The 12,143-nt window shown below is 49.3% G+C and overlaps 1 protein-coding gene across 8 annotated transcripts in view; it reads left to right on the plus strand.

Moving 5' to 3' along the window:
- Positions 1–12,143, plus strand: part of SHANK3 (SH3 and multiple ankyrin repeat domains 3) — a 375,879-nt gene that overhangs the window by 86,253 nt on the left and 277,483 nt on the right. For all 8 annotated transcript variants that reach the window (XM_087764022.1, XM_087764023.1, XM_087764025.1 and 5 more), the window contains exons 7-9: positions 10,023–10,174; positions 10,487–10,654; positions 11,731–11,847. In XM_087764022.1, coding sequence (XP_087620148.1) covers positions 10,023–10,174; positions 10,487–10,654; positions 11,731–11,847 — 437 coding nt within the window. The remainder of the gene's footprint in view (positions 1–10,022; positions 10,175–10,486; positions 10,655–11,730; positions 11,848–12,143) is intronic.

The raw sequence follows: 12,143 nt of genomic DNA on the forward strand, positions 1-12,143 counted from the left end.
TATATAGCTGAGACACTGAATTTGGAGGCATTGTGTGTGGTTGTACTGCCTTTCTGATGAGGTGGAGCTCAGGCAGAGAAGGCATATAGCAATTCCCATCAAGGAGAAGTTTCTGGAATTGATCGTGGGCTTCTGGTTCCAACCTGCCTCCCTTCTGTTCCTCTGCAAGAAGATAAATTAGTTCTCTCGAGTACCTAATCATTCAATTAACCCAAGTTTTGGAAAAAAAAGTGGCCCATTTTTACTGAAAAATGTTAGGCAAGACTCCTGTGAAGAGCTGAGCTAGCATGCCGGGATGGAGGCCCTCCAAGTGTTGGGTAGTGAACAAACAGTGGAGGAAGGCTGGGGGAGGCAGCATCTTCAACGAGCACAATTGCAGTTGGAAGAGGATATTTTAACAAGCCTTCAGACTGTTCCCATGTAAAATTGCACTGATGTAATTTATGGTATGAATTTTAAAGGCTGCACAAAGCAGCAAAGAGAGTTACTTTAATATGAATATCTTGAAGTTGGTTTGGAAGAGGCTTAACAAATAGCTCTTTTATCAAAATAAATATCTTTGGGCTATTTTTCTTTGGTTTAGCAATTTTTTTTCTTTTTTTAAAGTAAACATCTGCACCGTGGCAGCACATACGGAAGGAGCCTTACGTTAGAGTTCTGTGTGCAAACCCGTGTGGAAAAGCAAGATTAGAAAGGACACGTGCCTCTCTGCCTCCTGGTAAAGGTCTTAGTATTATCAGTGATACCTCTTTTGTAATGCTGATCATTACAAGAAGTCAACAGTGGTACGCTCAGTGTTAAAAACCCAACAGCAGTACATGGTGTACAAGTACGGCATCTTTGTGGTGTCTGACTCCTTTAACTAGAGGCCTCTCCCTGTTTCCTATCAGTGCTTTTTTGCTGTTGTTAAGAGCCCAATGCATTTTTATCTGAACTTTAGGGTATTGGGCAGAGAGGAAGCAAATTATTTTTCTCAGATTAATTGTTTTCTGCTACAAGTTTTCATACTGCCCTTTACGGGAGTATGTTAAGCGGTATGATTGATGTGTGTCAGTTGTGATCCTTTTTTGTACCATCTTGTCCTGGGAGAAAATAAATATACATATGTGCAGGATAGCGTTTTATTTTGGTGAATGGTAAAGTAAAAATGTAATTGTTCTGTGTCCTTCCTGCTCTGTCTTTATGTCAGCTAGTCAAGGGTGATGGATGGAAGAGTATTTTGTCTTGTAGTTTTATATTCAAGGGGCTTAACCAAGTAAGTCTTAGTCTGCAACACAGGAGGTCTGCTAAAATGAGCGTGTGCAGTCCCTGAGGTTGATCAAAGGAGGACGCTTTTGGCTTGCCCAAACTGGGAAGGACACTGGGACTTGCTGGACACAGGCACCTGGGAATGGAGGGAGTTGCTGAGGATGAAGCCAGTGAAGTCTCGTTGCAGGACCCCATCTCCTTGCCAGCCCCTGTGGAAGCAGAAAAAGGGTGCAGAGAGAAAGGAGAGCATTAATTTAATAGTTAATATCCCCTTCCAGAATGGGGAAGACCCTTGGTGATTTGGACTTCCATTATGCCAAGGCTGAGCTAGTTCAGGAACTGGCTTCTGTGCCTGCAGTTCTGGACAGAACCTGACTGGGTTGATAGGAGCTGCCTCTTTCATTATGTTTGCTTTTAAAGCTTGCTTGCACAGTGCGGGGAAGCCTCCCTGTTGAAGCACAGAAACCTTTGATACGGTTATTGCATCCAAACCCATCTGTGAATCTACAGGTGCCTGGGAATTACCCCATGTTCCCTCAAGCTGGCCAGGGAGATCACAGGTGTGGCCAAGCTTCCCATGGCAAAGCCGCGTGGCACGGGGGCCAGCGGTGTTGCAACCTGGTCTCCGAGTTGAGGAGTAATGCTGTGAATGTTGTTTTTTCCTCCTCTGTGGAGCAGGGAGCTGTTGCAGACCAGGCTGCCGAGCACCCCCTGCGTGCAGGGGAGAGCCCCGAGAGCCAGCGGGAGGCTGGACAGGCACCGTGCAACGGGGGTAAGAATCACTGCTTGACAGCCCTGCCTGCTGGCCAGCCAGCAATCGTGGAAACCATCTGTTCCCCACTGAATTCAGCACAAGCGTGCCAGGAGACATGCAGGGACAGAGGCGCAGGCTGTGCCGCCTGGCAGGCAGAGGCAGAAGAGCTCATAACGGTCCCTGGGGGGCTGGGAGGGCTCGGCAAAGCGCAGGGAGGCTGTTTGCCCCCGAAGCCTGTGGGGCAAGGAGGTCTGCTGCCTCTCTGAATGCCAGGTCAGATGATGATGTGGCCAGTGTTAAAAACTGAACTAACACTGGCTTTGCTCCATCCCTTCAGCCCATAGCCATATTTGAGCCTAACAGCCGAAGTGGCGACAGTGACCAGTAATAAATCCTCCTCTGGCTCTCCACTTTCCGACGGCAACAATGCCACAAACTTCCATACGTGTTCTCTATTCAGGAGCCATCCCTCATCGCACCATCTCCAGGAACCCAAAATCTTTTAGATCTTGTGGGTTTGTTTTTTGGCTTTGGCCTCCTTCAGCTTCTCAGGGACTTTTTGAACGTCCTTGTCCCAAGTCCTTTTGAAGAAGTGCTCCATCTTTGCCAGGAGATGCCCACTTGGCCCATCAGATGTGGGAATCTGGTAAAACCTGAAACTAGAGAGGATACAAATACAGGGAGGAAACACTCTCTTTCCAAAAGGTCTCAGAGTTTTCTTGTCTACTACTCTGTATCTGCTTTAAGGATCTGAAGGGATACTGTGCATGAAGAGAGAAAAGGCCACTTTGCTGCCAAGTCAAGCCTCCTCTCCCCTAGGTACTTTGAAAACCTTAGTCTTTCCTTAGGTCTTTTCCTTAAAAATTCTATACTGAATTTTTTTCCTTAAAAATTCTATACTGAATTTTTAACCTGGAGCTTTCAGGTTTATTGGTAAAGTGATGGGACCGTGGGCAGATGTCCAACTAAGATTTCAAGAGAAGGAATAAATAAATGATGGTATTTTCAGTGCTTGGTATTTAGCAAAGATAGGAAAAGCTGCAGTGCATAAGTGCTATTCTTAATTTCTCAGCCATCCTTTACAAAGTCACTGTAGTAAATCTACTCTCCTTCTAGGCAGAGCAGCATTGCTGTTAGCAATGCTCTTTTATCCACTGTGTCTCTAGGGATGAGTCTACCAGGGATATTGCAAATAGGCCCTGACACCAAATGCTCCTTTCTGTGTGGCAGGTCTTTGCCAACTTGGATAATTACAAACACCATTTATTTGCCTTCCTCATACAAAAGTGGAGGGGGGGAACCCAAACCCTTGAGGTTTTAGAAATTCAGCCCTTCAGCAGCTAAAGCTTTCTTTTTCATCCACTTCTGTGCAACACAAGTGTTCCCGTCATCCCCGTCCGAAGGCAGTTTGTAACTGCTGCTGATTTTTGAGGCAGCGAATGCAGTATTTCTGTCTCAAAGACTTTGCAGTATAGATCCCTAATAAAAATGATTCATCCTCTCTCAGTTTCTGTAACCTTTTCTTCTTTCCCTCTTGACCTGGGGAAAAAAATTTCCCTGCAGAAATTATCTGTGGGTCATTATCCATGATCGTATTCAACACAGGGAAATCAATAGTCTTATCTGCAGCTGGCTAGGTTTTCCAGAAAGCAGAGGTCTCCCCTTGCTCATGAACTATTTCTTTTAAAGGAGAGAAGTCATATAACCCTGCCCGAGCTTTAAATTCTAGCAGTTCAGAGAGGGATGTATCTGTGCTGTAGATGGGAAGGATGATGCACGTTTGCCCAGTTCATCTGGGCCACCAAAATACCTGCGCTTACTCTCGGTTTCTCTGTCCAGCATGTGCTGTTCCCAGCACATGTCCTCTTCCCAGGACACAAAGCAGCCACGGTCCGGGACTCGTCATCCAAGTTGTCCCCGTTAGGAGGGAAACATTTCCCTTCATCTGCTGTTAGCACAGCTCGTTTGTATTTCTAACGTCAGCGCTGGGTTTGCTGGAGAGACGGGGGGTTTGCAGCCTGGTCACAGCAGGGTCCCCTCCCGCCTCGCCTGGGCGGGTATTGCACGCTTGTCCCGTGCTGAATTCTTCTGAGCAGAGCGGTTCCCTTGCACGCAGGCGGTGTGCGTGGGGAGCCCCCAGGACGGGCTGGATGTCCCTGTTCGGAGCAGCGTTCTTCTGCAGAGTTAAATCCAGTTAATGGACTTCAAATGGCACTGGCTGCACCGTAAAATGCTCCGTGCTTTGTGGTGCCATCCTCAGAGCAGAGCCAACGGGAAGATACGGCGGCGTCCCAGCCTCTTCAGTGTGACGCCTGGTATCTTCATTGCAGCTGCTTTTGGGAGAGGTTTTAAGCTGCACCGAGGCAGCTGAAGCGCAGCACGTGTTCCGTTCCCCTGCCTGTGCTGGGGTGAGAGGGCAGGGAAGAGCCACGTCTTAAACCCTCACAGCCCAATTGGCCGTCGTTCAGGTTTCAGTGCTGCGGGATTCCTGGGAAGATAGGCTAGGAAAGACTAATGGTCTTTGGAAGAGATTAAAAGAAAAATTTCACAGTTGCTTCCTGTAGGTACATTTTAAGGGTGTAAAAAAATACTTGAGAAGTTACCATTATTCTAAAATTAGACCCAAGCCTGAGTGATAGTTTAGCACGTAGAAAAGAGAAAGGCAATCCTCAATATTTAGCATAGGATGGCAACTGGGGAACAGCGGGAGAATGAGAGGAAGTCATTGCATTTACAAAGAAGTATTCTTGACTGTGTGCAGCAATGTGGGCTGTGGCCCCAATACGATGTGGGGACAAACAGCAGCAGGAATAAGCAACTGGGGAGAAATACTTGCTGTGCGTGACAGTGCTTTCTCAACTTCTGCTTACTGTTAGGAAAAACCCTCCTGCCCGAGGCGGGAGCTTGCTCCTCTCCTGCTCTGGCTGCACCCGATCCAGACTGTGCTAGCTGGGGCATAGTGCATTCAAGGTACAATGCGCAATTACTTGATTATCAACCTGAATAACTCGCCTTCATACGTTATATATTTTCTGTTGCTTTCTATTTTAGTAGCTAAAAGTTACTCTTTGGTTCAGCCAGCAGTTGTGGTTAGCTGGGGGGAACACTGGGTGAAGCTCCAATGACTCGTGGTTTGTAAAGTTATTGTCCTCAGTTCAAAATCTGTTAATCTAGTTGCTTTAAACCTTTTTTTTTTTAAGCAAACTGGTAGCATCTCTTTGAATTGAATGTGCAACTGGAGATGAATGAAAAATGGTATGTTTGGAGATGAAATGTCACCTTGTAATGTTTTCACCTACAGCTGAAAACCACTACCATGAGGTCCTACTTATAGGTGGTATTTATCATATGCAGATATTTTCTTTTATTATGTACTCTAGGTCTGTGTAGGAACACTGTGTAGACAGTAACCCTCCTCTCCAGTAGCTTGCATGAAAACTTTTATATCAAGCCTGTTGTCATCTCAACTTGAACAGAGATCCTCCCTTTTCCTAAATCATAAATTAAGTCCTGGAGTAACACAGATTTTTAAAAAATTTTTGGTTTTGTTTTTTTAATTCTGGTATCAGAGTGGAGAGGTTGTTCCTGCTGGTGTTGGAGCCCTCTCTGGGGTTTCTCACCTTCGCTCGCCACGTGAATTCCCGTTCTCATGACACTCTCCAAATGCGAGGAGCCTCCGCAGTTTGTTTCTTCTGCGCGGCTGCGGAGGAGCACCCACGTCGTGGCACGGTGGCTGTCCTCTCCAGGTGTCTCTTTGCTGCCGGCTTCTGGGGGGTGTGTGGATAACACCTGATCCAGAGCGGAGACGGCTGCGGTCGGCAGGAACGGGGGTCTCGGTCCGGTTCTGGGTATGGGAGCTCAGACGTTTTATTCCACAACGCAGCCCTGTTTGGAGTCATTGCTTTCACAGAAGTGATCAGCTGAGGATTGCCAGAATTCCTTGTTGCCAATTAAAACATTAGCGATGCTTTTCATCCTAAGCTGCTTTTAGCAGAATGAAAACATAGCTACAAGACAAAAACACGGAGAAAACACTCCTTTAAGTGGAGCAGAAATGAAATCCTGCAAACTTTCCTGGACCTGAACCTGCTTCGTGCTCCAGCTGCCAGAGCCAAGTGCTGTCTGGGCAGCGTCCTGCCCCAGCGGTGCCCCAGTCCCGTGCTGCTCTCGCCAGTCAGGCTGCTGGATCACCAGGGTGCCCTTTGCACAAGGAAATCCTCGGAGAAGCTGTTCCAGTCCCCACCTTGGCTTCCCTACAACCCATTATTAAAGGAACAGTCCCACTAGCAGCTTTCTATACCCGGACCGTGTCGCCTGCTCCTGCCCCAGGCTCCTGTTCCTCCGAGCACAGGTGGTGCTCCCACGTACGGCTCTCATCTGCTGGCCCTGATTTGCCGCTGCAGATTTTGGCTGCAGAATTTAATCTCACCCCTGTCAGGGATCAGGTGCACTGGAGCAGCCATCATGTGCGGCTGGGTGCCGGCTTTGCCGTGCAAGCTCTTCCCATTAGAGCAGGTCAGGGGGTGTCAGAGGGAGCACTGGTGTCAAACCCACGCTGTGGAGCTCGGCTGCCGGACAGCCCACAGGCAGAATCCAACTTGCAGCTCCTTCTTACGGCCATTAATCAGCTGCTTACGCTATGCAACGTGCAATGCCTTGTGTCGCTGGTTCTCGTTTGCGGCAATGGATCTTGTGCACTTATTAGTTAATTACTTTAAGCGTATATTTGGATACGCACGTTTCCAAGAATTAGCAGAGTGTAATCACTAAAATCCTAGATTAGACAGTGATTAGACTAGGTTTAGTGAACAAATTGCTAGCTGCAGTTCATTCAGTGCACCTTGGAATGCCCTATTTGGACCTTTCTCAGTCTTTGGGATTCAAGAAAACGTGATAGATTTTTCAATTGAATTTGGCATATTAATAACTGAGACTGAAGGAATATTTGAAGCCCTGTTTTCTGTGTCTTTTGCCTCTTTGAAAAGTTTGTCTCATTTAAACTGAGATATTGAAAAAAGACTGGTGATTTAACTGCCTGTGGAAATGGAAATAGATGCCTGGAGCAGGGACTGGTGAGGATACTTCAGTTCATATGCACAACCTGAGGTTTGTAGCAGTCAGACTGCAAGGGCCAAATATGTGCTCTCAAAATAATTAAAACTAACCATAAATAAGGAAGAGATGTTATAGAAATTATGGTGAAAAAGCAGTAACTGAAAGTCAGTGACAACAACAGAAATTAAAGCAATGGTATTTGGCACAGAAGATAAGCGGTGGTCCTTAAGAGACCATACTTTCCCCAGACTCTCCTCTCGAGCTTCCCTTTGCCTTTGGCTGGCGGTGGCTCTGGCTAAAGAGCTGGGGTATGAGAGCTGGGGAGCGGCACTGCAGGTGGTTTTGGTGTTGGTGGAGAGGAGGAGAAAGGAGGGAGATGAAGAGCAGGTGACCGTGGGTGGGCTCCTGCCCAGGAGCTCACCCACGGTCACCTGCTCTTCATCTCCCTTGGTGTGCGGTGGGTGTGTGAATCAGGACTTCCCATCCCCATCTTGCTTCGGTGGAAGAGCGGACTGTGCTCCCACCATGGCTGCCCAGCTCTTCTGAACCACAGAAACCACAGCAGCGTCTCGGCGGATTCCACCGAGGTCTTCTGAGAACCGCCCCTGGCACCAGGTCAGCAGCGCATCCGTCTGTTGGTTGTGACAAGTGGTGGCGTTTTCCACCGTTTCTTGTGCTGCGTCTGGCGCTGCTCTCTCCCGGTGGCTGCACCCGGTGTGAGAAGGGTTGTAGACCGCTACCAATAACCCTCCATCAAACCTTTATCTTCACAGATACTGCTGAGCTAAGGAAATATTTCCACTGCTTTTTCTCGGGTGACGTTGCTAGTCGTGTGGCCACCATTACCTTCCCATGTAATATGTACGTTGTTACAATGGTAATGACCTTCATGCTTAAAATGCACCCTTATTTTGTAGCTATAAAGCATTGCACCTGTCCTCTGCTAAAGTTTGACATTGGGCAATGAATGCATGAAGCCATTTTATTTATTGTACCATTGACTTTGCCATACATAACAACATACTGTCTGTATGTGTGAAATTTCTTAGAGATTACTTCCTATTGTCTTCCAGATTGTTGTTAAAAATGATTGACAGTTTTGAGCTGAGGACAGGTCCTTAGAAGACCCAGCTGTAACATTCTTATTTACTGGTGATTCCTCTTATTGGCGAACCCATCTTTAATCCTCTTGACAACAGTCTTCAGTAATCTTCATTTTTTTTATATTGGTGTCTTGTAGCACAAAACCCAGAGAGCGTTAGCAAAGCCACAGAACTTCGTCTGACCTCTACCTAGCTCATCTAAAAATTTGGCTAATAGCAATGCTCTAAAATTAATATTCATATTCTTTTTTATGTGTATCTCAAACCATTTTATTAATCTCATTTAAATAGTTATTTCTACTAAATGGAGAGATTTTAATTTATGTGCAAATTAGGTACCTTTCTAAAAAATACACAACTGTATTTCTAGCTGATGGCATCTTATTTTGCTCCATTTGTGGTATGGGGGATTTTGTTGGAAAGACCTAGGGATTTGTTTGAGAAAGAAGGTGTACGTTTTTTTTTTGTAATATTGCACTTTGAAGGAAACAAATTTATTTCATTATAATCAAAATGTTCAGAAGAACATTCTGTCTCTTAAGGAGACTTTACTCATTTTATATCAAAGGTCATTCTTCTTCCTTCTTTGTGCTATCAAATCAGCCTGTGGATAGGCGAGCCCGGTCCGTTTGCAGCTCAGATCTCCCCAACGCCATCAGGGTAGGACAGAAACCCCCATCCTGTGTCAGCACCGTGGCCCCCGCCCAAGGAGAGGTCCTCCACGCTTGCCCATGCGAGGACCGCGGTGGGGACCTGGAGGTGCAGGTAGGCAAGCTGTATTGCTAGTTTGCAAATCTGTCAAGGTAGCATTCGGCCGACAGTTGGATGCTGAAATCTGGTCCTTGAGGGAAGGGTGTAGCAGCTCCTGTGGGAAGAGGCTTTGCCCGTCTGGCGCAGAGGCACCTTTCTGCATTTCGGAGCTGCACGCACCAACAGAGAGCAACAGATGTGCATCGGGGCTCCTGCTGCCACCTGCAAACCAAAAGCAGAGTGTGGCTGGGGGCCGGTGAGGGTGCACTTGGTGAGGGAGGACTGTTGAAGGGGATTTCCATAGCTCTTCTGTTGCCTGCTCAAATTATATCCCTAAGTGGAGCAAGTCCTACGTGCTGGGCAGTTCTGGGAGTCGGGACTGATCCTGGTCGGAGCTGGGACTGAACCAGCTGGCGAGTTTGTGCAGGCTCAGCTGTGCGACAAGGCAGGCTCCTCAGAGGCGAGGAGGGTGTTGCACAGATGCAGGGGCCTTCCTCCCTTTTGGGGTGAGTGTTTCATGTTTGGAGCTTGCTGCTGGTGACGTGAGGCGGTGAGGACCGGCTGCGGGACAGCCCTGTGTGGAGGAGCTCAGGACAGCTCTGCGGATGCTGGTGGTGGTGCTGGGTTGCATAGCTGTGCCTCTCCCCCCGAAACAGCAGCCCGTTCTCCATGCCTTGCTGCAGGGAGAAACTGCACGAGGATACTGATTTCCATCCCCTTCTCCCCTTTGTGTAAATGGTGTGTCCAGATATGTGCTTTCCTGCAGTGTAAGAGACAGCGACAGTCTTTCTGCCATTTGTTAAACTGCCAGTGCTTTCTTCTCCCCTCTCCTCTGCGAGGCTCTCATTCGCACCCAAGAGAAACCAATGGACAGCCTCTGACCCACTCAGACTGTGCTCGCACGGTGTTTGGGAAAACTGCCGACGTCTGAGCGGGGCTGGGAGCGGATGTGGGGTTTGGTGAAGCAACCTCGAGGGGAGTGGGGAGCACCCCGCCTTGCTGGGGCCCAGGCAGGAGACGTACCCGAGCCAGAGGCCAGCGGTTCTGCGGTGCCCATCGAGGAGGTGGGTGCCCCCGCGGTTCTCACCCCTCTCTCTCCTGGGGCTCTGCAGAGTGTCCCCTGACCGCCGCCGCTCAGCTGGAGCTCAGCGCCGAGATGATCAAGGCACTGCGCAACGGGGGAGCGCACCTGGATTTCCGGACGCGGGAGGGGATGACAGCTCTTCACAAGGCCGTCCGGTGCCGCAACCACACGGCGCTGCTGGTGAGTCGGGGGGAGCCGCCGCGGGGGCTCTCCCTCCCCTCTGCCCTGCGCCTCAGCACCGGCTCCTCGTCCCACCCTGTCTAGGCTGCCAGCAGGGTTGTGCCCTCCCTGGGCCAAAGCATCTCTCACATTGCTGTCGGGGAGCACAGCCCATTACAAAAGCGTGGCACTGATGACGCGAGCCCTGGGGGGAAGATGGGGTGAGCACTGCCTGCTGCCATGGCCAGAGCATCCCTGGACCCTCTGCGGGGCTGGTTTTCCTACTGGGAGGCCGCCTGAAGCCGCAGAGCGAGGCAGGCCCTTCTCTTGCAGACGCTGCTGGACCTGGGTGCCTCCCCGGACTACAAGGACAGCCGGGGGCTGACGCCCCTGTACCACAGTGCCATGGTGGGGGGGGATCCCTACTGCTGCGAGCTCCTGCTGCACGACTATGCCCGGCTCGGCTGCGTGGATGAGAACGGCTGGCAGGAGATCCACCAGGTGGGACGGACGGCAGGACAGGACCTGGCCGGGGTGACCACTGTCCTGCTGCTGATGGAGGGGGTCGTCCCATGCCCTTGGATGCCGCAGGCAGTGGTGGCACTGCTCGGCAGGGGTGGCAAGCATGGGGCCAGGCTCCTGTGTGGAGGACTTGCATGTGGTGTGCCAGCTCTGGCTCCCATCCTGGGCCAATGCTCAGGCTGTTTTCTTCTGGCCTTGGTCTGTAGTGTCTGGGATCTTCCCCAGATTGTGGCTGGCTCATAGGATAGTGCTTTGAGATCTCGGTCCAACACCTGAGGCATCCTGGTTCCAAACCACGGTTGTATCTGTCCCTGTTTTACACATTGACAAGTGGATTTGGCTAGGAAAGACATGCGCTAGGGGTTAGGGGACCTGAGCTGGCTTTGTGCTTCAAGACTGAGACCCTTTGGGAGAAGGGAGGATGCTCTGGCTCTGCCTAGAGTCCCCTTGTCTTGGACCATCAGGAGGACAGGTCGTCTTTGGGCCTGTGGCCTCCCGAAGCACCCAGCTCTCAGCCCCCTGCAAGGTGGACAAGTACTGGCACAGCTAAGGACGAGATTGAAAAAACAAGAGATGTGTCTTTGTGATCTCGATTTACTGGATACGACTGTCCTCCTTCCTGCCTCCATCTTACATTGCCTTGGCAGATCTTTGAGGACTGCTGGTCCCAGGATGGACCAGCCGTAGAGGAAAATACGATACCAGTTGACTAGAGATGCGGGGCCATTGTCCTCTTTGCCTGCTTGTGCTTCAGGGCTTCTTTTCACCAGATAATTATACTGAGATAGCAAACAGTCTGGAGGAGGCCCTGGTACCAGTATGATGGTGATCCAAAATTCACAATTGATCTAGAGGTAATTTGTCTGATAAGTATTCAGGTGTATATTGCTGTGTCTGCATGCACGTTAACGGGACTTTTCAAGTTACAGGTCCAGCCTGATTCAACTTCTCTAGCATGGATGAATCCAGCAGAGGATGTTATGGGATTTATCATCTTCCTGCTGCTCCCTAATTTTCTTTTTCTATTTCTTTTTTCCGTTTTGCGTTTTGAGCAGGCATGTCGCTATGGCCATGTTCAGCACCTGGAGCATCTCCTCTTCTATGGAGCTGATATGACTGCACAGAATGCCTCAGGAAACACCGCTCTTCACATTTGTGCTCTCTATAACCAGGTACATCTGTGTGATTCGGGACATGAGAACAAGAAAGTGTAGACGGGGCACCAGCCTGCCTGAAATAAAGAGAGCACAACATTGGGCTGGGGCACCTTCTCATTGCTATTACGGTTCCCAGACCCAGAAAGGTTCTTCTGAATTGTATCCACACCCTGTCCTGGGATGAGGCTGTTTCTGTTTGTAGCGCTAGCCTAATTTTGGATTTCTCAAGAGGCAGGTGGCCAGAGAAGAGTCCATGAATTAATCTGTTTCCATTCCTAAGATGTTTTTGCTGCTTTACTGCCTAATGTTCT

This window comes from Nipponia nippon, unplaced genomic scaffold (assembly GCF_047370975.1).
Source record: "Nipponia nippon isolate SJK-2023a ecotype South Korea unplaced genomic scaffold, ASM4737097v1 scaffold_3, whole genome shotgun sequence".
NCBI classification, from domain to species: Eukaryota; Metazoa; Chordata; class Aves; order Pelecaniformes; family Threskiornithidae; genus Nipponia; species Nipponia nippon.